At 35.9% G+C, this 27,935-nt stretch overlaps 3 protein-coding genes across 3 annotated transcripts; all 3 read left to right on the forward strand.

The window, feature by feature from the left end:
- The first annotated feature begins 6,145 nt into the window (after positions 1-6,145).
- On the forward strand, positions 6,146-12,070 carry LOC127095106 (benzyl alcohol O-benzoyltransferase). The gene is made up of 5 exons (XM_051033841.1): positions 6,146-6,165; positions 6,502-6,994; positions 8,835-8,847; positions 11,032-11,036; positions 11,498-12,070. The coding sequence occupies exons 1-5, from the start codon at positions 6,146-6,148 to the stop codon at positions 12,068-12,070; spliced, it is 1,104 nt and encodes a 367-aa protein (XP_050889798.1).
- An 8,003-nt stretch (positions 12,071-20,073) lies between these two features.
- On the forward strand, positions 20,074-23,579 carry LOC127095107 (uncharacterized). Its single transcript, XM_051033842.1, has 3 exons — positions 20,074-22,370; positions 22,449-22,760; positions 22,847-23,579. Exons 1-3 carry the CDS (start codon positions 20,074-20,076, stop codon positions 23,577-23,579), a joined length of 3,342 nt encoding a protein of 1,113 aa, XP_050889799.1.
- A 597-nt stretch (positions 23,580-24,176) lies between these two features.
- LOC127095108 (uncharacterized) lies at positions 24,177-27,803 on the forward strand. The gene is made up of 5 exons (XM_051033843.1): positions 24,177-24,865; positions 25,015-25,141; positions 25,244-25,522; positions 25,629-25,730; positions 27,315-27,803. The coding sequence occupies exons 1-5, from the start codon at positions 24,177-24,179 to the stop codon at positions 27,801-27,803; spliced, it is 1,686 nt and encodes a 561-aa protein (XP_050889800.1).
- The last annotated feature ends 132 nt before the right edge of the window (positions 27,804-27,935 follow it).

A 27,935-nucleotide genomic window follows, 5' to 3' on the forward strand; every position in this document is an offset into this window, starting at 1 on the left:
ATTGAACAAAGCATTCAAGGCCTTGGAATTTCCAAGAGCTAATGCCTCTTGCTCCTTGTCCCACTCTTCTTCAGGAATCTGCATACTGACTCCATCTTCACCTGTCTTCGTTGGATGCTCCCATCCTTTGTTGACAGCTCTCCAGACTTTGCTATCTAGAGACCTTAAGAATGCTATCATACGAGGCTTCCAGTCATCATAATTAGAGCCATCCAACATGGGTGGTCTATTTGAGTGTCCTATATCCTTGTCCATGGTACTAGAAAGTAACTTCCCTAGATCTCACCCAGAAATTCACAGGCAGGGTGCCTGCTCTGATGCCAATTGAAATTCTAGTTATCAGACTTTAGATGTCACACGGGTTGTTATGACATCCAATTCTGCACAGACAAGAATTATGCAGAACTTAAAAGTAAGTGCAGTAAATAACACAAGTAATTATTTACCCAGTTCAGTCCAACATGACCTACATCTGGGGGCTACCAAGCCAGGGAGGAAATCCACTATCAGTAGTATTAATTCAAAGCTAAACTCACCCGTTTACAACTTGTCACTTAATCCCTACCCAATGCAATTTCAATCTTACACTAAGATCAGAGTTCCTATTCACTCCCCCTCAATCACCTCAGTGATTACTACCTTTAATCAATATTAAAGACAACTTTGAAGTCACACTTCAAACAACTCTTGATTGTGCTTTACAACTTTAATCAAGATACACAGCACTCACACTTAAAAGCTTTGAGCGACACAACACTTACAACTCAATGAACACCCTATGCCAAAGCAATCATCTACGTGATAATGGCTTGGCTTACAAGATATGTCTAATACAAGACTCACAAAAATACAGCAGTGAAGTATGATGGACACACTAAATCTTCACGCCTCAAAATCCCCAGTTATGAATGAAGGAACGACTTCCTTTTATATTGCAGTACTTGGGCCTTTGCACTTGTATTCTCCTGAATTTAAGGTCACGCGAGTTCCCATAAATTCCACATCTAGGTTACTAACAAATAGGCTATTTGTTAGGTTCATTAAATGTAGCTTGGTTGTTGATTTCCTGGATTTTCTCTCAGCTGTTGAATCCCTGAAGAATAGCCTGAGAAAAAGCTGAAACAGAAAACTGAACAACCTACAATATAGCATATGCTGTCAGGAATGAATGTCACGACATTCAGATTGACATCAAGGATCATATGCTAAGTCTATTTTTCCAGAAAACAGACTGTACAATTTTGCTGACCTGTACATGACCAAGATGACCATTCTACAGTAACAGCTTACATTAATAAATGTCAAAGTATCCAATTTGACATTTACACATTTGGCCTTAAGTTAGTTCTGTTATCCTCTTGAAGAACAGACTAAGAAACATACTGAAGTGTACCAGAACACCACCCTGTCTATTGTTCAGTATATGCTGTCAATGATGAATGTCATAACATCCAGTTTGACATTCAGTCAGTAGGCCTTATGCCAGGTCTGGTATTTCCTTGATAACCAGACTAGAAATAAATACTAAGTTCTAACAGAACACAAGCTGTTCTATTCCTTAGTATCTGCTGACAGGGATGAATGTCACAACATCCAGTTTGACATTCAATAAATCCTGTATTAGCTAATCCTGCAGTAACTACTCAAGTGTGTCATGACATCAGTCAAGACATCAGAGTACAGTTAGATATTCTAACCTACAATGCAGTCACACATACACACCATGTCATGACATCAGTCAAGACATTAGAATCCAGCTAGTGTTTTACCATATAATGCAGCCAATTAAACACCTACAAAGATGCTAGTGGTAACATGTAGGTGTATTTGAGTATTTAGGAATGATACATAAAAGCAATCAAACTGGTCGTGTGTTATATGGCAACGTTGGTGGCAGATTTTCGGCTGGCTCGTGGCGGCAAGTCGCCACATATTGTTGTGGTAGTCATTGCTCTAGTTTTTTTTATAGTTGTTGCATGTTGTTATTTTTTTAATTTGGAAATGACAATGTTTTGTGAAGTGTTACAATAGTTGAAAAAATGTGAAAAATTTCAATATTTAGTGTAAAGTGTTGTTGAAGAGTGTGTTTCATCAAGGATCACACCTTGTAAAACAAGTCTAGTTAGCCTATAAATTTTTCATTTTAAATTAAAAAAAAAATACATAACATTAATCTGTCTCTTCCGTATAAATTTCAAATTTCCATCTTGTCTACATTGGAATTTTCATATTTCTTATATAAATTATAATATAGATTGACTTACCTTGGGTATTCCTACACGATTATAAAAACATGTCTGATTCAAGTCTTAATCTATTCAATTTACGATATTTATCTAACATTATTTTTCTAATGGGAAAAAACACGTCGAAAACGACATTTATTGATAATTTTAAACACTACTAAATTTTTTGTCTTTAGTGATTGAAATATCTCGGTCACTTTAGTCACCAAATTATAAAGAAGATTTAAATTCAGAAATACATCTCGGATACATTGTAGCGAACCTACGTACAGATACGAAACTGAATTGCAAAAAATGTGATTTGTGAACTAAACTCAAATTTAAAGAATGGTAAATGAATTCGACCGCCATTACGGTAACGAATTCCTTAACCAACAACTTACTGATTAATGTAGCAATCAATAAGACCATTTATGTTCATTCAAACTGAAGCACCGGATCAGAGGATGCAGAAGAAACTTCACCGCCGAAATAGCATCAAATTAATAACCAAGTTATAGATCTGGTTTCAAACAGAAAGATCAATAGCAGCTGACCAAAAAACGCAGGTAAGATATAGAAATTATGTCAACCTAAAGAGCCATAAAAACCAAATCCAACATTGTCATAGAAGGAACGCCGAAATGGAACAATCCAGCAACCAAACATGCAATACAAAAATATAAAACAATGCAAGTGGAATCAACCTAATCGAGCCTATCATATTATCATCGATCACGAGCATAGTGAACATCTGCAAGCACCAACTAAGGTTTGAAAAATGGCGAAAAAACTGACCATCAACACAGGCTAATTCACATCCCAACAACCCCTTGCGATAGATCACAACAAGCATTCAAGACTCTTTCGAGCCAAACATCTCGCGTTAACCCGAGAGGATAACAGAGATTTCAGAGTCATTTTGAAATCAATCAAGAAGATTGATACAAATACAATGATGGTTCTTCATGCCATCATGTTTTCTCTTTCCTTTTTCAATCACAATATTGACTTTAGAGTTTCCAGCACACTCAAACTTTTCTATATCCTTCGTATCCTCCTTTATTCGAAGGTGTTTCTGAAGTTTCTCCAGCGAGAAATTCTCAAAACTATGTAGCAATTTTTTTTCTGTATCCTTTCGACGAAGGTGGAAACTTTGAAGTGATTACACCAACTTTGAAAGCTTTTATTTTCACGAGAACTTGCAACTCTTTACTTGTGCAAGAATCGGCTTGGAGTCCAATATTTTAAAATCAAAGTATTTAGATATTAAGAACTTTTTTGTACCTTCCTCTTCAGTCTTAAATTTGAATTCGAGTGCTTTCTAGATCTCTATTGCAGATTGTGTATTAGTGTATAGATCATAGAGACGATAAGATAATGCGTTCAAAATATATCCACGACATAGCAGGTTATCTTCCTTTCGTTTCATTCGGTCCTTCTTGACTTCATCGATGTCATCTTCTGTTGATTCTGGAATTGGTGTCAAATTCGGATCTAAGACATAATGAATCTTCAAGGCAGTCAATAGAAACTTCATTTTGTCTTGCCAACAGGTGAAGTTTGTTCCATCGAAATGATCCAACTTGGTCCTGGTTAATCACTTTGATGCTTGAAATTGAAGCGTCGGTGGCCATGATTTGAGATACTAGAATACTGTTAGATAAAACTTCTAGATTGAATGGATCCAGGATGGAATCGTGAACATATTAATTTCCTTATAGTATTTCAAGCACTCTAAAATGTCTTAGAGTTTATATGCAAGAATACCTAGGATAATTCATCCTATAGTCGAGTTTGCACAAGACGGATAAAAACTCAAATCTAGGGAAGAGAATCTAGAATTTTTCTGAAGAGGATATGTGATTTCTGAATTCTGAAGGATTTATTTATATGTCATGTTTGTGTTTTTTCAAAAGGTTGTGACCCTTGATGAAACCACATCCTTTCAACAACATTTTTACCAAAAGATGTGTTGTTTCACCTACATCAATGTTTTTTAAGAGTTACATATCTTCATTTAGCAACACTTGACGAAGTGTTTTCTATTTCCAAATTCAAAATTCAAACTCAAGTAACTATAAAAAACAAGAGCAACAACCATTTACCATATGTTCGTCGTCGGAGCACCATCGGAGTCGTCGTATAACGCCGCGAGTAGCCTGATTACTATGATGTGTCGTGTCCAAGTGCTCAAGTGTTAAAGTGTCGCCTACAAGTCGTCTTTAGCGCTTCTACGTCCACGCTCTCGAACCCGATTTCGGAGCCGGAGCCCGTGTCACCGGTGGCGACATCAGTGATGAGGTGTATGGAGGAGACAAGTGACATAATACTTGGGGCCACCACACTTGTCCATGTGACACTTTATCCTTTTCTGTTCGTTTGTTGAGTTAATGATCATAAGTCTTTATAAAGGCTTTTAGCGTGAGTGTTACATTCTATGTGAGACTACTTTACATGCATTTATTGACATTTACTCACTTTTATTTTTATTTTTATTTTTATTTTAGAACATAATCATGGACATTTCTTATTTATAAATTACAACAGAAATTAGGGTTGTTTTTAAAGAAGGTGTGTGGAGAGACAGACATGCCACATTAATATTATTTAAATTTTAAGTAAAAAAGAAATTTTTTAACAAAAAACGTGCAGGTCAAACCTGCTCGCCCCATTTATTAAGCAAATTAGTTGGGATGGGTCAACTTAAGACAACGAGCAGGAAAACTCGGCCCGATCCATCAAAAATGCTAGGTCAAACAAACTGGCCTAGCAGACCTTTTCAATTTTCCCACCTCTAAGGAACATTTAACTCATGATGGGACAACCAAAAGGGTTTTTATGAATCATTTAACTCATGTTTCATTTCAGGAACATGCCATTTATTGGACTTAGTTTATAAATAGTATTAATTTAGTAATTGATTTACTTAAATTTGAATTATTCTAGTGCTGATAAAGGTTAGAGATTTGATTCTCTCACGGTTTCATAGTTTGTCATTTTTGTTTATACCATGTGTGAAATTGTTGTAATTAATAATTATTATTGACTATTAGTGTTTTCCTAAATATCAAGAAAACATGCAAGTGAGTAAATGAACCATACATGGGAAATAAACTCACATGGAAATTTTAACTCACTTTAATGTTCCTGATATAGAGTTGTATTTATTAACTAAACCAAAAAGTTAAATAAGATAAAGTGTCACATGAACAAGTGTGGTGACTCCAAGTCTTATGCCACTTGTCACCATCATAGTCCCCTTCATCCGGAGTAGGGACGTGGGCGTAGAAATGCTAGTGCCGACTTATAGATGCACTTGAGCACTTCAGCATGACGCATCAGAGCAATCAGACTAATTGTGTGTTATATGAAGACTCTGGTGGCGGGTTTTCTGCTGGCTCGTGGCGGAAAGTCGCCACATATGGTTGTTGTCATCATTGCTCTAGTTTTTTTTAGTTGTTGCATGTTGTTATTTTAGAATTTGGAAATGACAATGCTTTGTGAAGTGTTGCAATAGTTGGTAAAAAGTGAAAAGCTTCAACACTTAGTGTGAAGTATTGTTGAAATAGTGTGTTTCATCAAGAGTTACAACTTTGTGATACAATACTACTTAGCCTATAGATTTGTCGTTTTAGATTCAGAAAAAATACATAACATTAATCTTTCTCTTTAATGTAAATTTTAGATTTCCATCTTCTTTACATGGGAGTTTTCACATATATGATGTAGATCGAATTATCTTGGATATTCTTACACGATTCAATTCACAATAGTTATCTCACATCATTTTTCTTATGAAAAAAATGGTTGAAAACTAGATACTTTTTAATAGTTTGCACGTTCTTTTGATAATCAAAAATAAAAGGTTCTTTTAAGCATGAGTCAACTCATGTTTCATTTGAGGAACATGCCGATAAATGATTTTGAATGATAAAGAGTATGAATTGAATAATTTACTTACTTCAATTTGAATTATTTTAATGCTAATGAATGGTGGAGATTTCCTTTTCTAACGGTGTTATAGTTTGTCATTTATAATAAGTGCTTAGATAAGAGAAAAAAATGAATATTCTTATATGAGATCCGGGTTATCCAATGATAAATTAAGAGTAATTTATTCAATATAACATTTCACATGATGATGTATTATCTTATATATACACACCATCTCCTCAACTTTTGCATATACCATAGCATCAAAAACCTTTTACAATTATGACCCAATTTTTGTTATTCACAATGAAGAGGCGTGCACCTAAATTGGTGTTAGTAGGAAACTTATGGTTGATTGCACCGGAGAAGGTGTTTTGTTCACTGAAGCAGATGCTGACGTTAGTTTGAAAGATTTTGGTGATGTTCTTCTTCCTCCATTTCATTATTTGGATGAGCTTCTTTATGATGTTCCTGGTTCTTCAAACGTGTTTAACGCTCCATTGATGCTTATTCAGGTAACACGCCTCAAGTGCGGTGGTTTCATATTTGTTATTCGTATAAACCATACAATAAGTGATGCATTTGGTATAGCTCAATTCATGAACGCCTTAGCAGAAATATGTCGTGGAATGAATGAACCTTCAATCTCACCGGTGTGGCGCAGAGAACTTCTAAGCGTAAGGAACCCACCAAGAGTGACATGTTATCATCCTGAACTCGAACAAGCACATAATAACAAAGGAATCATCAATGTCATATCCTTAGACAACATGGCCCGACGAACTTTCTTCTATGGTCCCAACGAGTTAGCCACAATCCGCTCCCTCCTTCCTGTGATAAGAGAAGACAAATCAATTGCAACGTCTGTATTTTTATTGAGTACAATTTTGGTCTTTATACATATTCAGAAACTTTTGATATTCTAGGAAACATAATTGTAAATACTATTAACTTGTCTACTGTCTCTTGACCTTCCAAATCTCTCCATTTAACTTATTAATAAAACCTATTAATTCTAACATTAAAGTTTATTCAACAAAACTCCTCTGTAAACTTAAATGTTTCTTCTATTCATCATCCCTATCAATTTCTTGCCTCTGTCGAAGATTTCTTTTGATAATGATTTTGTGAAAATGTCTGCTGCTTGGTCCTTACTTGCTACATGCTTCAATTCAACATTTCCTTCCTTCACGTGTTCTCGAATGAAGTGGAAACGAATGTCAATGTGTTTGCTCCTTTCATGGTTTACTGGATTCTTTGCTAACTCAATTGATGACCTGTTGTCAACTTGTATTATTGTTGCATCTTTCTGTTCTATCTCCATTTTACTCATCAATCTTTTGAGCCATATTGCATGACAAACGCACCAGGATGCTGCTACATATTCTGCTTCACATGTCGAAAGTGTTACTATTGGTTGCTTTTTAGAAAGCCAAGTAAATGCAGTATTTCCCATGAAAAACACATATCCAGAAGTGCTTTTTCGATCATCTATGTCTCCGCACCAATCACTGCCAGAGTAACCAACCAACTTGTATTTCTCTGAATTCGAGTAAAACATCCCAAGTGACACTGTTCCTTGGATGTACCTCAGAGTTCGCTTCAATGCCTTCCAATGTGTGTAAACTGGCTCCTCCATGAATCGACTTACAATGCCTACACTTAATGAGATATCTGGTCTTGTACATGTGAGATAGCGAAGACTTCCTACCAAACTTCGATATTTGCCTGCTTCGACACGTTCTCCTCCATCAAATTTCGACAATTTTGTTCCTGGTTCCATTGGCGTCGAAGCCGGATTACAACTTTCCATCTTATATTTTTTCAAGATTTCTTTTGCATATTTTTCTTGTGAGATGAAGATTCCTGTTTCTTCTTGTCGAACTTCCAGACCAAGAAAGAATCTCATCAGGCCTAAATCTGTCATCTCGAATTCACGTGTCATTGTGCTTTTGAATTCTTCTATCATCTGATCATTACTGCCCAGAAAAATAAGATCATCAACGTAGAGAGCAACAAGTAATACATTCCTTCCATTTTTCTTCACATAGAGGGCATGTTCGTACGGGCATTGCTCGAACCCGCTCTCCTTGAAATATGTGTCGATACGTGTGTTCCATGCTCGCGGTGCTTGCTTCAGCCCATATAGCACTTTCTTCAATTTCAGTACCTTCTTCTCTTCTCCAGCTTTCATGTACCCGAGTGGTTGTTCGACATAGACTTCTTCTTCTAGTACACCATTCAGAAAAGCTGTTTTGACATCCATTTGAAATATTGGCCATTTGAATTGAGCAGCTTGAGATATGAGTAATCGAATTGTCTCCATTCTTGCAACAGGTGCAAATATTTCGTCATAATCAACTCCTGCTTTCTGTCTGTATCCCTTCGCAACAAGTCTCGCTTTGTATCGTTCTATTTCTCCTTGAGCGTTCATCTTTTTCTTGAATACCCACTTTACACCAATGGGTTGACTACCTTTTGGCAATTCAACTAGCTCCCAAGTGTTGTTGTGGATAATCGCCCTCATCTCTTCGTCCATGGCACTTTTCCACTTCTTGTCTCGTACTGCTTCTTCAAAACTGATGTTTTCAGCATCTGCCAAAAGACATACAAGGTGCACTTCACTTGTCGAATCATACAGATCTTGCAAACTTCGCATTCTGGGTTGTGTAGGTTCATCTTCACTGTCAGAATCTCCAAGTTTTGTCGAAATGTTTGGTGGTACAGTGACATATGATTCTTCAACTTCGACAACAGCTTCTGTCGAACTGTTCCAGTCCCACTTACTTGCTTCGTTTATTCGAACGTCTCTACTCACTATCACCTTCTTTCTTATGGGATCAAATAGCTTGTACCCTTTTGTTTTCTCATCATACCCAATGAGTATGTATTTCTGACTTTTGTCTTCAAGTTTCGTTCTTCGTTGATCTGGTACGTGTGCATAAGCCACACTTCCAAATACTTTGAGATGAGAAACTGTTGGCTTCTGTCCGCTCCACGCTTCTTGTGGTGTTTTATCTTCTAACTTCGAATGTGGACATCGATTCTGAACGTAAATGGCACATTTTACAGCTTCTGCCCAAAATTCCTTTGGCATGTTCTTGCTTTTAAGCATTGAACGAACCATGTCAAGGATTGTTCGATTCTTCCTTTCAGCCACCCCATTTTGTTGAGGTGAGTATGCTGCAGTTAGGAATCTCCTTATACCCTGCTCTTCACAATACTTCATAAAGGCTGTCGAAGTATACTCACCACCTCTATCTGATCGAACTACTTTAATGTGTCTGTCGGTTTCCTTCTCCACCATTACTCTGAACCTTTTGAACACCTCGAATGCTTCAGACTTTTCTTTCAAGAAATAAACCCATGTCTTCCGTGAGTAATCGTCGATAAAGGAAATAAAGTACCTTTTGCTACTGAAGGATTCTGGCGTGATTGGCCCACATATGTCGGTGTGAATCAAATCAAGGATATGCTTAGCTTGATATTTTGCCTTCTTTTGAAATAAAGTTCTTGTTTGTTTGCTCAGCACACATTCTTCACAGAACTTTCCTTCATAATCCATATCTGGTAGTCCATGCACCATGTTCCTTTTTGCCAACCTTTTTAAACCAGCATGATGTAGATGACCAAAGCGTAGATGCCATAGTGACGCTTTGTCTTCGACATTTACTTGTAAACATTTTTCTCGAACGTTTGCCAGATTCAGTTTGTACATTCGATCTCTCTCCATTTCGACACGAGCAATCAGATGTCCCAGCTTGTCCTTCAAATGCAGTATTCGTTCCTTCATAAGTATCGAATAACCTTTTTCTGTAAGTTGTCCCAAACTCAAGATGTTGGTTTCAAGATTTGGTACATAATAAACATCTTGAATTGATCCAATCAACCCATCCTCTTGCAAGTAACGGATCGTTCCCTTGCCTTCGACCTTCACTTTCGATGCATCTCCGAAAGACACATTGCCATCTTCAATCTTTCTCATTTCTTTAAACAAGTGTTTGTGACCACACATATGGTTACTTGCTCCTGAGTCAAGATACCAAACATTGTCATTTGTGTTGATCTCATTTTGAGCCATCAAGAGAAAACCTTCATTTGCTTCAGCTTCCAAAGTTAGGTTGGTTGTTTCTTCTACCTTCTTTTCGATTCGACAATCTTTTGCAAGATGTCCCACCTTATCACAGTTATAGCATTTGAATGAGTTACAATCCTTCGCATAATGACCATAATTCCCACACTTGTAGCATTCAAAGTTGGAATGGTTCGACCTACCACCTCTTTGACCACGTCCTCTGCCACGCCAATTTTGTTGGATTGACTGTCCTCTCTCGAAGTTGCTGCCTCTACCACTTCAACCATTGTCACGTCCTCCACGACCACGTCCTCTTCCTCGAAAGTTTTGAGAAAAAAGTACCTTTTCGTCTTTGATTTGCTCCTTGGTTTGATTTGCGTCCTCTACTCCTTCTTCCTTCTTTTTCATCTTTCGTTGTTCGTGTGCTTCGAGGGAACCAGCGAGCTCTTCGACTGCAAGCGTCGAAAGGTCCTTCGACTCTTCTATTGGACACACAATATTCTCAAATTTATCTGTTAAAGATCTCAAAATATTTTCGACAACTCGTGCATCAGTTACTGTTTTGCCATTTCTGGTGAGTTGGTTCACCACCTTTTGTACACGCGTGATGTAGTCAGATACATTTTCTGACTCCTTCATCTGCATCCTCTCCAATTCGCCACGGAGAGTTTGGAGTCGAACTTGCTTTACTCGATCTGCTCCTTTGAACACTTTCTCTAGCGTGCCCCACGCCTCTTTCGACGTAGTTGAACTGGCAATCTTTTCGAAGCCTGATTCATCAACAACCCTAAACAGCATGTATAGTGCTGTTTTATCCTTCGATAGCGTCTCTTTCAACGCCTTGTTTTGAGCTGCCGTATATCCCTCAACATCTGTTGGTTCTTCAAACCCATCTTTGGTTACCTCCCACGCGTCTAGAGATCCGAGAAGAGCTTTCATTTGGATACTCCAGTTTTCGTAATTTAACTTCGTTAGCCGTGGCAACGGCATTTGATTCATCATGTTTGCCATTAGCTCTGATGCCAATTTGTGATAAGAGAAGACAAATCAATTGCAACGTCTGTATTTTCATTGAGTACAATTTTGGTCTTTATACATATTCAGAAACTTTTGATATTCTAGGAAACATAATTGTAAATACTATTAACTTGTCTACTGTCTCTTGACCTTCCAAATCTCTCCATTTAACTTATTAATAAAACCTATTAATTCTAGCATTAAAGTTTATTCAACACTTCCAACCAACCAACAACAACAATACTCCAAATTTGAAATCATCACTGCATTCCTTTGGCGTTGTCGTACAATAGCGTTACAACTAGATTCAAACGAAGAAGTCTGTATGTATTTCGGAGTCAATGGACGTAGTAAATTTGTTGACCTACAATTGCCGAACGGCTACTATGGTAATGTTGTTGCAATTCCTGCTGCTACGTATATGTATGCATTGAATTTAGTTCAGAATGCAAAAACTAAAGTGACCAAAGAATATATGCATTCATTGGCAGATTTAATTGTTATCAACGGTCGACCTCTGTTTACTACGACAAAACTTATGTTTATAGTGTCTGATACTACACGTGTGGGATTTAGAGATGTTGATTTTGGTTGGGGGAAAGCTGTTTATGGAGGACCAGCTATCGATTCTCCACTTCCTGGTATTCTTAGCTTTTATATTCCTTTTACAAATGTTAAAGGAGAGGAAGGTTTGGTTGTACCATTTTGTTTGCCAGCACAAGCCATGGAGAGATTTGTAATAGAACATGATAGTGTGCTTAAGAGATTTGTAATAATATTGTCTCTCATAGTTAAGTCAATGTATCTTTTAAAATAATTGGTTTTTGCTATATGTTACAAAAATGAAAGGCGTGAAAGGATTCCATCAAGGCTGATTTTGACACCTAACACATTTTCTATTTATAGTAAACTGAATTTAAAAGTTAGTTGAAAACTTATTATTTTAGTAAAGATGTTAGTTACAAGTTTCTTGAGTTAGTTTAAAAGCTTGTAGTATAAGCTATGTATTTATGATGTATCGATCTGAATTGCTTTGAGCTTGATAACATTATTTTGATGCTTCACTCTTTCATTGAGTGTTCAATGTTCGCTACTACAAATGGGGACATTTAAATGAAGAACAAACATGTGTATAAATCTACCGAATAACAACAAGTTATCTTGACAATGAGAATAAACTATTTCTTCAATCATATTACCGAAAAAAAGATTAGAATACAAAATATCATATCAAAATTTAATACCTTTCATTATATTTTTTTTTATTTGGATCTAATAGATTGTGTTCCATGTTACTTCTGGAAAATTTTCTTAATTATTAGTACAAACTTAAATTCATGTTATCACTTATATCATTAAAAGTGATAAATATTGTTGATTCTATGTTATCACTTATATCATTAAAAGTGATCAATATTGTTGATTATTGTGGAGATATTAAGTCACTTATGGATTCCGTGATTTTTTACTCTTAATTAATATAGATTTTTCTACACTAAAATTATGTTGTGTTGTTTGATGTGGTTTTTTTGTTAATTATCATTATATTTAGTATTAGAAAGAAATTATGTTGTTTATTCGGTTGCGTTTGTGATTTCTTCCCTTAAAAACTGGTATGCCATGTCTGAATCGTGTAGCTGTAGAGTTCCACCTTTTAAATGGTGGCAGTACCAGAATTTGCTTTGCCATGTGTGAGTGTCAAATTACCGTTTATGGTCGCCGTAATGATCACCACACTAATAACCGTTTTGGTTGAGTTAATGGTGAACATTGTTTAGCGTCTATTTGTTTGTGTTGAATCTAAATATTGAAACTTTATTTACAATACTGTAAATAATATACTTTATTTATTTATAGTTATCTTTGAGTGGGATTGATCCACTTGTAACTTTCTGAATAAAGTTTGACCAAATTGTTGATAACTTTTATAGAGGAAAAATTAGTTTTTAACCAAAAAAAAGTTGCAATTGAAGTTAAAATATTAGTCATTCTCTGACATTTTATGGTCATGAATGAGCTTTGCAGCAGTTGAAAAAAAGTCATTTCCTGTACAAATTTGTATTTGCGACCTCTGTTACGGGGTTTTTTCTCAAAATAGTTGTAAACAGTACTGATTCATAGGTTAAAGGCAACACATTTTAGGTAGATCTATTCTAAAAAGTATATTCGCCATATGTTGTAAACACATCGTTCCCTTCTTGAAGAATCACTTACCGAATCATTTCATTTAACTCAATATGAAGTGAATCCTCTTCTAATAGTAGCAATGAGTACCACACATCCTTTAAAAAAATACCACAAGGTTAATTAAAATTAAAATATCTCTGGAACTTTTGGGAGATTAAGTCGCGTCATATGCTTCTTCTTCCTCATTTTATATTACTCAAATTCAACTTCAACTTCAACTTCTCTCAAATTTCTTCTTTATATTAAGTCAAATTAAGGCTCAATTTCACCGGTAATTTCTATGAACATAGAGATTAGGGTCGAATAATTAAATATTTTATCACCAAGGCATTGGGAGAAAATACCCTTGAAAATTCGTAATAGTTAATTGATATTTGTTGATGCAATAGTGACTCAGAATTGTTATGGGGAGAAATCACACACATTCCCTAACATATCACTCTATCTTTAAAACACTTTCTCAACACTATCTAATTTTATTTGCAATTATTTTAATATATTTGAATCAAAAAACCCTGACACGAGTTTTTATTTAATTGAACAACAATTAGAACTAAATAGTCCTTGAGATCGACATTCGGGGAACTTTTCTCATTATTATTATAAAGACAAAATAGCACACTTGCTATTTTTTCGATCAGGACCTCATATGTTATATGAGAAAGCTTAGTACTGGTAGGAGAATACCCGTCAAAAATTGGAGGTCGTTGGCACTGCTATTACTTGGGATAATTTTAATAGAGAGCTCTTGGACAAGTATTTTCCAGCGGATGTTCGTAACCCTAAAGAGATTGAATTCTCAGAGCTAGAGCAAGGTAACATGTATGTGGCTGACTATGCATCCAAGTTTGTAGAACTCTCCAAGTTATATCCTCATTATAATGGTGTGGATGTTGAAGCTTCCAAATGTGTGAAATTTGAAAGTTGTATGCGCCCTAAGATTAAGCAGTTTATTGGATATCAGGAGATTCACCATTTCTCGATGTTGGTCAACAAGTGAATGATTTATGTTGAAGACATTAGACCGAGTTCTAGTCACAATAAGAGTGTGAACGAGAATAAATTTGGTAATCAGAATCGTGGCAAGTCTTATGACACCCCAAGTTCCAAAAAAAAAATAGAAAGCCATAATCGAGAATGAGAATAGTGGGGGAGGTGCTTCTACTCCTATGAGGTGTGGAAAATGTGGAAAGCTAGGTCACTGAGTCTTTTAGTGCAAGGATGCAGCTCCAACATGTTTCAATTGTGGGGAGTAGGGTTACATCAACACTTATTGTCAAAAACCAAAGAGAGAACCAGGTATTGGTCAGCGTGCTCAAGCCAATGGGAAAATCTTTGCTCTTAGTGGTGTTAAAGCCTCGGGGTCGGATAAACTGATTCAAGGTACATATTTCATAAATGGTATATCCTTAATTATTATCATCGATACGGGTGCAATGAATCATTCATATCACATTATTGTGTTAACATGCTAAATCTAGTAGTGTCTCTTATGAAATTTAATATGGTCATTGAGACACCTTCCAATGGTTCTGTAGCCACATCGTTAGTTTGTCAAAATTATCCCATGTCCATTTATGGTGGAGACTTTGGAGTTGACTTAATTTTTTTTACCTATAAGTCAACTAGACGTTATTTTGGGAGTGAACCAGATATCCTGTAACCAAGTTTACATAAATTATTCTAATAAGACTGTGTTGTTTCATAGTCGGAAGGTAGTAGGGATTTGAGATTTATATCCGCCAACCAAGTAGAGATGTCCTCGAAACAGGATGCCTAAGTGTAATGATGCTAGCTTCCTTGAAAGTAGAGAGTGAAGCTTTGATTGCTAATCTTCCGGTTGTGTGCAATTTCCCTGATGATTACTTTGATGGCAAGGATGATTTGCCGCCTGAGCGTGAAATTTAATTTGCAATAGATTTGTACTTAGTACTGAAGTTGGCAAGAAACACAAGAAAGAGGAGTTTGAATTGAGTTTCTAAAAATAAAAACTTTTTTAAAACCAATTTGATAAAACAATATCATGAACAAGAAAAATAACAACGTTATTTTTTATACTGGTTCATTATTAACGAAGCTACCTCCAGCCCACCCTACCAAGGTGATTTCGCCTTCTCAATAAGGACTTAATCCATTATAATCAAAACCTAGTTACAGACACCACAAAGAGAAACCTTCCTTGTCTTCTTGAGTCTATCTGACTAAAACCTAGTTACCCAAGGAAACCACTCAAACAGATTTGAGATTTACAAGTTGTGTTAACAAAGAATGCTTCTAAAAAGCAGATTAACACAAGTTAATACAATGAATATTTCTCACACAGTAACGAACAAACACTCTCGTGTGTTTACCAATAATATACACATATAATATTTACTAAGGCAAAAGTGTGTCTATGTTCAGTAGTGTGAGCATTATCAAAGCATTAGCAAAGAGTTAACAACTTCTTCTAATCTTCAAGTCTCCTTTTATAGCCATATAAGAGATTCGTTGCAAGGTAGAATTAGAATACTGAAGTGCGAGTGTCTCTTTCATAATGGTTTGCATACAAGCCGCAAAATGGTACAATAGTACTGTGCTCATCCTACAAAATTAGGGTAGTGGTGGAAAGGGTGATTTTGTACCGTGTACAATTATCCTAATGCAAAACATTTTTATCTTATCTTCTAATCTACAGAGGCTAATGATAAAATGATGTTGAAACATGCTTAAAAGGATCTAGAGACAAATTGATAGAATCTTTAGAGTCTTGGTCTTGAGAGTCTTGACACAGTTCCTCAGAACCTGATCTTTAGAGTCTTCAGATCTTGTTCTTTAGAATCTTCAGAACCAGAGTGTAGAATCTTGAAGGAAAACAAACCTTCAGAGGCTCTAACAATCAGAGTCGTAGTCAGAAGCTTTAGCACGAACATTTATCATAACCATTGTCTAAGAGCTTTCTAGAACTTGACAGCATCTTGTAACATGCTTGTATCTCCTTAGAGTCAGAGTGTGTTGATTCAAAAATATAATGACGCCTCGCGTTATTGCTTCAGAGTTAGAACCTGTTAGAAAAAGCTACACACTAGATAAAAATCATTAGTGTACAAAATTGTTTTCTAAGAAACAATGCATTGTTATCATCAAAACTAAAGGCCAGTATTAGACCTATATCGATGTCACCGTATAAAATATTTGCATCAGAATTGAGTGAGCTTAAGAAGCACCTGAAGGAGTTTTTAGAGAAGAAATTTGTGAGGTCTAATCACTACTAGAATAAGTCATTTTAGCCTCCTAGTTTAGAGTCGGCCACCGACACGGACACTATTAGTGTCGGCTAAGCCTACACTAACGGACTCTATTTACGTACATCACTTAAGACAAGTTATTTTTTTTAATAGTGTCGGCAAAACCGACACTACTTGTTATGTTACCTTTGAAGAATGTTTGATTAATTTATTTAGGGTCGGTGTGACCGACTCTATCTAGTAGCATTATTTTTTAATTAGTATTTATTTACTTAGAGACTGCGTAGCCGACGCTATTATTATAACATATAATTTTTCCATTTATTTATCTATAATATGTATATATATTTAAGGTTTAAGTATTTTATTTATTAAGTAGAGTCCGCTTGGCGGACGCTAAGGAATTTTCTAAAAATTGCGCGACAGCTTATTTCCCTCTTTCCTTTTCCCTCGTCATTTTTCACTCTCCCTCCATTTCATTTCACAACACGAAAACCCTAATTCCCAATTTCGTGAATCCGTTTTTTCCCAATTTCGTGAACCGATTCGTGAATCCCTAATCCGTGAATCCATTGAAGAATCCCTAATTCAAAATCCCTCATTAAAGGGTTTCTGAATCATCAAAGGTAATGCATATTCGGTGAATCCCTAATCCGTGAATCCTTTTCGATGTTTATACATTTGTGTGCGTGGTTGTTTGCCCAGGCTGTCTATTCGGTGATATCTTGCTGTAGGAGGGAATCCTCTCCTCTTATATGCGATTTGTGTGCGTGGTTGTTTGCTGTTAATGTTTGTTCGTTGATATGGTTTGTGTAACTTTGATAGCTTGATTATTTTAGCTCGCCAACTCTTTTCTTAACTGTTGATAGCAATCTGTCTCCTTCCACTGTGGTTTGCTTAATTTTCCTGTCTTATGTAGTAAATTGGTTTTATTTTCTTTTTCTATCTAGTGAAGAATCAAATTAGATTTTTTTTTCATTTAATCAAGAGCTTTATATGATTTTGAAAGTTATTATCATGGTCTGTAAATGATCGCTGAAACTCAAATTTGAGCAGGGAAGCTGAATGTTTGATAGTGTTTTATGAAGTTCTAGGTTCTGAGTGTTTTATCTCTGTCCAACATAACCAGAATTGCATTAATTTCTGTATAGTGCTCTAATGTAAAGTTGATTTGATGATGTTTACAATGATTTCTAATGCCTTGCTATTGCAAATCTAATATGATATTGGTTGATGTTTGCTCTATCATGTGTTTATGAAAGGTTTGAAAATAGCTTGTAAAATTCAATTATTCTACTGCCAGATAAAGCTAATGTGATTGTTTTTCCCTAAGAAAAGAATGTCTTTTAATTTTATTCTCAATTGATTTTGTATGTTAGTTCACAAGATTGGAAGGCAAGACTAAAGATTCCACCAGCTGATACACGCTATAGGACAGAGGTATGATTACAAACAATTTAAAGCTGTTATCATATATATTCCAAGTGATTGTTTATTTAAATTATGTATTATGCTTTGGTTTTGGTCATATATTTTGTTTAAGAATTGCGATCTTTGAGTTTGTCAGGAACAGTACGCATCCCTTGTTGGAGTTGATTCTCTGCATTGGTTTTAGCTTTCATTTTGTTGAGTCATGTCATTTTTAGTGCCCTATGGCCTGTGCTCAGTGCCTTTTAGACATTTTATTTGATATGCCATTTTTCAGTCATTAGATCATTACGGCTTAGAATTTAGAGTATAAACATGCTTGATGAGAATATAAACATGCCATTTTTCAGTCATTAGATCATTACGGCTTAGAATTTAGAGTATAAACATGCTTAGAATTTAGGGGAATATTCGTTTAAGGAGACTTATTGTACAATTATGGATGGTTTGCTAAGAGGTATCAGGGTTGAAAAAGAACTAGCGTATGCTTGGAACAAATTTGTTTCATTAAGAATGTTTGTGCTTGTGTGGAGAATTTGGCAAAACAAAATCTCGACTACAATTAACTTATAAAAAAGAGGCATCTTAGTTGAATATCAAAATTCATGTCTGTTTGCCTGTGGTAGTGAAGAGAATGTCTCACACATTTTCTTCCAAAGTCCGCACGCGTTTTTGGTATGGAGTGAGGTCCAAACATGGCTGAAGGAAGGTTGTCTATGTGTCTCATTTTTCTAGGATACATATGGAATATTAGGAGAAGATGAAATGAGAAGGTGTTCAGAACATCAGACTGCAGGGTAGTTAATATTATGGAAGAAATTCAATTGAACTCTTGGAAATGGCTATCGGCTAAAGTGAAAGGTTTCTCATATTCTTTTTGGCAATAAATGTCATTTCCGAAAGAATGTTTGGGATGGATCATGTAAAGGGTGGGAAGTCTCTGTGTTTTTGAGTGATACAGTGAATTTGTCAGGAGCAGCAGGTGTTAGAGGCGGCTTTCAGTTGTTACTGATGTTGTTGGCTTCTGTAGACGTAGTCATGCTGCAGCTAAATCAGTTTAAAAGCCTGTTGCTGTATTCTTTCAAGCATTTAGTTTAGGGGTAGCAGTGTTTTATTTTCTGTTCTAGTGGAATCAAGTAGGAGAGTGGGAGAGGAGCTGTAGTGTTGTTGCTGGATGGACTTGCTGGTTGTTTTTCTACCTGTGCTTTTTGCTTTTGGAATCCTTTTGTATTTGTGGCATTCCTTATGCCTCTGTTTTCAATACAAAAGGTTGAGTTTTGGCTTTCAGGGAAAAAAACCTTCCACTAGCAAAAGCATATTGCAACTCAGATACAGGCAGCCAATAATATTATAACACAAACTTCATGGAAGAGCAAGTTTATCAAAGATCTCTCGTGATATAGTGTAACAGTATGGATTGTTGATTTCAGTTAGTAAAAAAAGACTTGCGAATTGTTTATACTCCATTGTCAATCAGCCAGGAAACAATCTGATACGATTGTTGATTTTCGTTCTACATATGTGACACTTGCGAATTTTTGATCCACACTCTCTGCAAGTCTGCATTTGAATCACTTGTTAATGATCATTGAATGTATATGAAGCATATGGTTCGGTTTACATTAAAAAATAAACTAAGAATTAAGGCTTACATTGTTTTAGTTAGATTTCAGGAAGTGAGTACAATAGCTTATTGGATTTGTTAAAATATACAGCAGCTTATTGGATTTGTTTTAGTCTGAAATAATAATGTACAATAGTATTAAAATTTGGTATGTTCGTCATGTTTAATTTTTGAACCACTGAAAATAAAATAAAAATCCCTTGGAATGCATGTATTCTATTCTCTCCTAATACCCATTAGGAAGTTATCTGATTTTCTCCTAATACCCATTAGGAACTTATCAGCCATTCATTTTTGTCTAATATATGTTTTAATTTTCAGTGGTTGACGAGTTAATTGTTTGCCTTATAGAAAATGGATCGTACTTGGATGTACGATAGAGTATATTCCAATAGACACGGATTGAAAGAAGAGTATGTTCGCGGGGTTAAAGACTTCGTAAAGAGGGCTTTGAAACAACCTATTTGTAAATCTGAGGGAGGGATAAGGTGTCCGTGTATAAATTGCAAGTGTCTCAAGATAAGAACACCAACTAATGTTAGACTTCACTTGTATCGAGATGGATTTCAACGAGACTATTGGATTTGGACTCAACATGGAGAAGTAGAGCTCAATGTTAATACAAGGAATGATTCAAATAGTAGTGAGCATGTGCATCATGATGACCAAATTGAGGCAATGAATCAGATGGTGTATGATGCTTTTAGGCCTTATGGAGTATTCTCTCACGTGAATGATAACATAGAAGTTGAGGAATATACGGAGGATGAGTTTCCCAACGAAGATGCCAAACGATTTTATGACAAGTTGATATCTTTCAACAAGCCCATTTATGAGGGAGCTACCCAATCAATATTATCAATATCTACTCAACTTCTTGAAATTAGGTCTAATTGGCATGTACCACAAAAAGGTTTAGATTTTGTTGCACAAATGCTTAAAAGTGTATGTCCAGTTCAAAAAGGCTTGCCCGATAACTATTACCAAGCAACACAGTTGGTATCTAAGTTAGGGCTAAAGGTTGAGAAGATTGATTGTTGTAAGAATGGTTGTATGTTATATTACAAGGATGATAGCAATCTATCAGAGTGCAAATTTTGTAATGCTCCTAGGTTCATTCCTCGCAAGACTGGCATGGGAAAGTACAAAGATATCCCAGTGAAGAGAATGTTCTACTTCCCAATCATTCCCAGATTACAAAGATTGTATGCATCAACTGAGTCGGCAAGTGAAATGAGATGGCATCACATGAACAAAAATAGTTCCAACATCCTTCGCCACCCGTCAGATGGAAAAGCATGGAAACATTTTGATAGTGTATATCCTGACTTTTCTAGGGAACCCAGAAATGTAAGGTTGGGTCTGTGTTCAGATGGTTTTACTCCTTACATTCAAGCGTCTGCTTCTCCATACTCATGTTGGCCAATAATAGTTACTCCGTATAATCTCCCCCCTGAAATGTGCATGACCAAACCATACTTGTTTTTGGCATGCCTCATACCCGGACCTAAAAACCCTAAATTAAAGATAGATGTCTACTTGCAACCATTGATTGATGATCTACATCGATTGTGGTCCAATGGAATATTGACCTATGATATATCTACAAAACAAAACTTCATCATGAAAGCCTGCTTGATGTGGACAATTAATGATTTTCCAGCCTATGGTATGTTATCTGGATGGGGAACACAAGGTAAATTGGCATGCCCTCATTGTATGGAACACACTGATGCTTTCACCTTGAAAAGTGGCCATAAGAATTCCTGGTTTGACTGTCATCGTCGTTTCTTGCCATCTAATCACTCCTTCAGAAGGAGTAAAAGAAGTTTCCTAAAAAATAGGGTTGTGACCAATGAGCCACCTCCCATTTCCACAGGGAAAGATATATGGGCGGTAATAAGTAATTTTCCAAAAGTTACTGAAATTGGATGGGAGGCGAAATGGAAAGAATTCGAAGGGTATGCAGTGGATCACAATTGGAAAAAGCGAAGTATTTTTTGGGATCTCCCATATTGGAAGGATAATTTGTTAAGGCATAACCTCGATGTGATGCACATAGAAAAAAACGTCTTCGATAATATATTTAATACTGTCATGAATGTTAAGGATAAAACAAAGGATAATGAAAAGGCAAGAGAAGACTTGGCTAAATTATGCTTTCGCGGGGACTTGGAGCTCCAACCCTTAGAAAACGGAAAGAATGGTAAACCAAAGGCTAGTTACACTCTAACCAAATCTGAAGCCAAGTTGGTTTGTAAATGGCTTAAGGAATTGAGAATGCCAGATGGCTATGCTTCAAACCTCAGTAGGTGTGCGAATGTAGAAAAGGGTACGGTGCATGGGATGAAGAGCCATGATTGTCATGTTTTCATGGAATGTTTACTCCCAATTGCATTCCATTCATTGCCAGATTTGGTTTGGAAACCATTAACTGAGCTAAGTCGATTCTTTAAAGATCTTTGTTGCAATACATTGAGGATGGACGACTTAATTAAGTTGGATGAGAATATTCCAATTATCATATGCAAGTTGGAAAGGATTTTTCCACCAGGTTTCTTTGACTCAATGGAGCATCTTCCAATCCATCTTGCCAAAGAAGCAATTCTAGGTGGTCCAGTACAGTACCGATGGATGTATCCATTCGAAAGGTAATTGTTGTGGTTGATTTTATTAAGTTATTGCATGTTTATCATAAATTAATAAACGTGGAATGATTGAATGTGCAGATTTATGGGAGTCTCAAAGAGGGCAGTGACAAATAAGGCTAGAGTTGAAGGTTCCATATGCAGTGATTATATACATCGCGAGACAAATTACTTTTGCTCTCATTATTTCAACTCTTTCCGTTTGTTGCCAACCATAAATCTTAGTAACAAACCTCATTTAGACAATGATGACATTCTACCTACAATGTCCATTCTACAAAGTGGCGGTCGACCAAGTGGGAAGTCACGAAAATATTTTCTATCTGATAAGGAATGGAAGTCTTCACATGTGCATGTCTTGATAAATTGTGATGAGGTTAAACCATATCTTGAGTAAGTGTGCATCATAATATATTCAATCAAATTATTGATGCATATCATAATAGATATTTACTTATGAATCGTGTGATTTATTTCAGCATATTCTTAGAGAACCACTCTCTAGATATAGAAGATTCATCTGGGCGCATACATATAGAGTTTCCCATATGGCTGAAGAAATATGTAAATGAGGAGACAAATGGAGTTACTAACCAAGATATAATTGCCTTGTCTCGCAGTCCTGCATCAATGGCCATATCATGGAACATGTATTTTATCAATGGGTACAAGTTTCATACTGAAGAATGGAGCAAAGGTAGAAAAACTAGCAATTGTGGTGTGCACGTGAAAGGTCTTGCAGAAGGAGGAAATACTGATTTTTATGGAATAATCAAACATATCTTTGAGCTAGATTACTTTGGTCTGAAGCATAAGATTCCAGTTTTTTATTGTGAATGGTTTGATCCAACAAGGAATACGGGCACAAAGGTTCACCCACAATATAAAACTGTGGATATTAAGATGGATAAACGTTATCGTCCTTATGATCCTTTCATCCTTGCGCAAAATGCAAGACAAGTGTATTATGTCCCATATCCAGAAATGTGTAGAGATATGCGTGGATGGTGTGCGGCAATCACCACAAAACCAAGGGGTCGCGTAGAGATTGACAACATAGAGGATGAAGTACCTTATCAATCTGATGGGATGTTACCGGCGCTACCCAATGTAGAAATTGAAGCAATATCTTGTTTGCGTGACATGTCACAATTAGATGTGTTTGAAGAGATTTTTGATTGCTCTACTAGTGAAGCAGATAGAGGGCATTGATGAAGATAAATTAAGTCGCTGTGCATTTATCTTTTCCCTGTAGAGAACTTTTTCTTTGTTTACCCATCCTTTGTTAGCAGCATTCCTTTGTATTTGATTACAGGGTTTCTATAATGGAATATTTGAACACTGTAGATTTCCTTGATTAATGGATTTTCTGATGACTTCTGAGTACTTTCTATTTTGTCCTTTTTCGGTTGCATTTCTGTTTCCCACTTTGCAACCTTTTCCTTCAATCAGATGCAGGTAGGATATCGTACTAAACTTTTCATTTTGATATATCATTGTAACTTGATGCTGCCAAGTATAGACTGTTAAATTACATTTGCGAGGAATTATTTTATATTATCATATCCACTGTTGTGTAAATGTATCTTATGCATTCTTTCCACTGTTGTTTTCAGAAGTGATGCTTTCACAATTGATGAAATAATTTGCAGTGACTTTACTATGCATTTGTTGAACTAAAATTAATTTAATATTATACTCGCCACATCTTTTCTTTTACTTTTAATTTTATCAGAAACTGCATTTGATAATGTTATGATACTGTTAAGAGTGTGACACTAACTAATCCTTTTATTTTTATGACAACAGATGACTAAAAGAGGTGGAAAAGCTAAGGTATTAGCACCAGGAAAACTTCAAGAAGAACGAAATCGCATAATTAACAAGAAGCATATCGTTAGGAAACCTGCTCAAACAACATTGTCTATGCAGGATGCATCATCGGCACCAACACCAGCTCAGGCAGCACCGTCCGTGCAGGTTGCATCGTCGATGCCGACATCAGCTTCGAAAAAATCATCTGTGCAGGCTGCATCGTCGATGCCAACACCAGCTCAGGAAGCATCGTCCGTGCAGGTTGCATCATCAATGCCAACATCAGCTTCTAAAAAATCGTGTGTGCAGGCTGCATCGTTGATGCCAACACCAGCTCAGGCAGCATCGTCCGTGCAGGCTGCATCGTCGATGCCAACACAAGCTCAGGCAGCATCGTCTGTGCAGGCTGCATCGTCGATGCCAACACCAGCTCCAACTGTAGTACCTGTTCATGCCACTACCTTTGAGAAATTCAGTTTTATTCCTACTCCAACTTTAAGCCATCAAACAATGGCTGGCCCTCAAAGTATAAACCTTCAAACAATGGCTAGCCCTTCAAATTTGGCAGAGGAGGAAGATGTGGATGCTGATGAGGATGAGGCGGTGGGTCAAGAAACTATTACCCCTCTTGTGCCAACAATAGATGAGAATGGGAAAGTTATTATAAAACCATCTGGTACTGGGTAAGTCATATATATTCTCATAATTTAATAATTTAGTAGTTTTATTATTGTATTTTGTCTATAATATATATAACCTGTTAAGAAAGTTGAGAATATTACTATCCATATGATTCTTAATAATTTAGTAGTTTTATTATTGTATTTTGTAGGCTAGTTCCTGCCAAAGAAGTTGCTGGTGCCATTAATTATGCGATACGCAAACAATTTTATAAACCTATACATCATTGGTCTGCACTCGATCCTGATACGAAAGCTGATTGGTTTAAGTTGTTTGGAGTAAGTATTTATTGACTTTTGTCACTTAAGTTGATCAAATTATATTTAAAAAAGTAACTAATTGGTTATTAATATTAATTATGTGATTTTAATTATTTTTAGGAGAAGGTTTCGTGGGATCCTTTCGATCATGCATTTGTCTATAGTGCATTTGAAAAAAAAGGAAGAAAACGATTAAACGACATGTTGGGGAAGGCGAGGAGAAAAGGGACTCGACCTTCATGGATTGGTGATGATGCTTGGGTTGAACTTCAAACTTATTGGAAAAAGACCGAGTTTTTGGTTGTGTCTTCTCAAAACAAGACCAATCGAGCTTCCGCAAGAGGCGGAGCAGTCCACACCACAGGCCGTAAGGCTCATATTGATGTTGCACTTCAACTTGTAAGTAATAAAATCCTAACAAATTATTATTATTATGAAGATTCTTTATATCTTGACAGTTTTACTCGTATTCTGTATTGATTATTGGATTATTTGATTTTTGTAGTCACGTGAACTTCAAAGGGATCTGCGTCCCGATGAGTTATTTTTAAAAACACACAAGAGGAAAAATGGTGAATGGGTTGACAGTCGTGCTGCATCTACTTATGTAAGTTCTCGTAACTATCAGTTTGAAATTCCTGCAATCAGTTTGCTGTGCTGTTTGATATTTGTTTTAGTTGCAGTCCTAACACTAACAGTCCTAACACTAACAAATATTTGCTGTAAGTTAGAACACCTTTTAATATATCCAACTATTTATCTGAATGAAAATGAATAGTACATCATACGATTCCATATACACATTATGTTACTTCAAGGCCTTCACCTACTGCAGATATATATTTGGTAGTTATATTTTACGTTCAAAATTCAAGAAACTAATGGGTAGCTATAGTTAGTTCGGTTGATGTTTAGAACAGTTAGAATTTGTTAAGTGAAGAAGTTAGTCTTGTTTTAATCAGTTAGTCAATGGGATACTACTATATGTTGTTGCATTAGCTCATGTTTTGAATCAATTGTTATGTGATTTGGAAGTGTTTCAGACTGGTGCTGCAGTGAATTCGTTTAATGTGTTTATAAGTGGGAGCTGTCCACATCTTACTAGTCATTTTATAAGGTTGTGTTAGGCCCAGCCCAAATTTTAAGAAGTTTAGAGGTAAGTGGTCTATCTTTAGGCCTAATGCATGATAGCACATTATGATTTTGACTGATCCATATAGTCAACTTTACCTAGTAGCAAAAATCTTGGTTGTTTACACTTTTTCAATGACCATCTGGCTTGCATCTTCAGGTGTAAATTTTTGCAATCCTGAATTTGCGAACATCTTTTTCAATAATTTTCCACAACATAATCATAAAGGTCCTTTTGTGGTTTAAAGAGAGGTTTGGGAAGAGGTTAATAAATCTTTATACGCAAATCTCACCTTAGTATTGTTGAGTAGTAGCATACTGATATTGATATATGAAAGAAACTCATATCTATGGTTCAGAAAATAAAAGAATAAACACAGAATTTATTACTGTACCCTCTGAAAAATGATTCTCAAAACAGAGGAATTTGTTTTACAATATACAGACACACAATACTCACAGTTTTTGCATAAAAAAGAATAAAGGATTCCTATCCAAGAAATTCAAGAGTCTTGGTCTATCCAAATCAGTATTCAGTCCCAATTAATTGTCTTCTGATTTTTCCTTCAGTTTTCACTCGGTAACTGTCTAATCGCATAATTGCTGCCTAATTCATAAAATAACCGCAGCATGTAATATATTACTATAGTTTGGCTACCATGGTTTGAATTGTTGGAAATAAATGAAAGTAGTTTGGCTTGTTTGGTTATTGACATCAAAAAACTATTAGGAAGTTAGTATGTTAGTTTATGACTATGAAGTGTAAATTGGTTACGAATTGAATGTTAAATGGAACCTGTTAAATTTTGATTATTGAACTGTTATAGAAATGGTGAAATACTTGGATAGAAGCTAATATGAAATGGTGAAATACTTGGATAGAAGCTAATATGAAATACTTGGATAGAAGCTAATATGAACTGTTATAAAAATCAACCTTTTAACAACATTTAACAAATTCTAACAATTCTTAACAGAGCACTAACTTCTAACCAACATATCATCTCTAAATTCTTAACAGAGCACTAACTTAGCATTATAATGTTTTGTTATGCAAAAGACTTTTAAAGAGAAGTTTGATGCAGAACTTCAGCCAACTGAAGAAGGGAATGGAGAGGTTGTTCAGGTGTTAGATGGAGAGCGTGTAAATCAGCTATGGACAGAGGCTGCTGGGGGCCGTAACCGTGGTCGGGTTTATGGCGCTGCAGATTTAGCTATTAATCTAAAACGTGGATCAAAAAGTTTTACCCAACAATCTCAAACTCCTCAACACTCTATGTTTGGGATGTCATTAGAAGCTGAAAGAGCAGCTAGAATTAGAGCTGAACAAATTGCCGAGGCTGCAACGACCCAATTACAAGAGGCTAACGAAGCAATGCGAGCTGCTACCGAGGCTGCAAAAGCTGCTACCGAGACTGCACAAAGGATGGAGAGGGAGATGAATGCTTGGAAGGAATTTATGATGAAGAAATTTGACACTTCAACTTTTGTATCACATTCTCATCATTATGATGACGATTTGGATGATCAATCATTAGATGAAGATTGATCTTGTACTTTTAGTAGAATGAATTAATCTCGGATGTGATTACTTTTTGTGTATGTTTTTTGGAAGTTAATGTGGGTAGAACTTTTGTAGTTACTTTCACGAATGTTTAAAATTGTTTCCAAATGTTTTACC

Source organism: Lathyrus oleraceus, chromosome 6, assembly GCF_024323335.1.
Source record: "Lathyrus oleraceus cultivar Zhongwan6 chromosome 6, CAAS_Psat_ZW6_1.0, whole genome shotgun sequence".
In the NCBI taxonomy this organism is placed as follows: domain Eukaryota; kingdom Viridiplantae; phylum Streptophyta; class Magnoliopsida; order Fabales; family Fabaceae; genus Lathyrus; species Lathyrus oleraceus.

What these genes read in the sequence shown, in the direction of transcription:
- LOC127095106 (XM_051033841.1), top strand. Translation starts at nt 6,146, where the DNA reads ATGATTTTGAATGATAAAGA. An exon ending in ATGATTTTGAATGATAAAGA is followed by an intron (nt 6,166 to 6,501) that starts GTATGAATTGAA and finishes TGGTGTTAGTAG; the next exon opens with GAAACTTATGGTTGATTGCA.
- LOC127095107 (XM_051033842.1), top strand. Translation starts at nt 20,074, where the DNA reads ATGGATCGTACTTGGATGTACGATAGAGTATATTCCAATAGACACGGA. An exon ending in TGGATGTATCCATTCGAAAG is followed by an intron (nt 22,371 to 22,448) that starts GTAATTGTTGTG and finishes TTGAATGTGCAG; the next exon opens with ATTTATGGGAGTCTCAAAGA. An exon ending in GAGGTTAAACCATATCTTGA is followed by an intron (nt 22,761 to 22,846) that starts GTAAGTGTGCAT and finishes GATTTATTTCAG; the next exon opens with CATATTCTTAGAGAACCACT.
- LOC127095108 (XM_051033843.1), top strand. Translation starts at nt 24,177, where the DNA reads ATGACTAAAAGAGGTGGAAAAGCTAAGGTATTAGCACCAGGAAAACTT. An exon ending in TTGATGTTGCACTTCAACTT is followed by an intron (nt 25,523 to 25,628) that starts GTAAGTAATAAA and finishes TGATTTTTGTAG; the next exon opens with TCACGTGAACTTCAAAGGGA. An exon ending in GTCGTGCTGCATCTACTTAT is followed by an intron (nt 25,731 to 27,314) that starts GTAAGTTCTCGT and finishes GTTATGCAAAAG; the next exon opens with ACTTTTAAAGAGAAGTTTGA.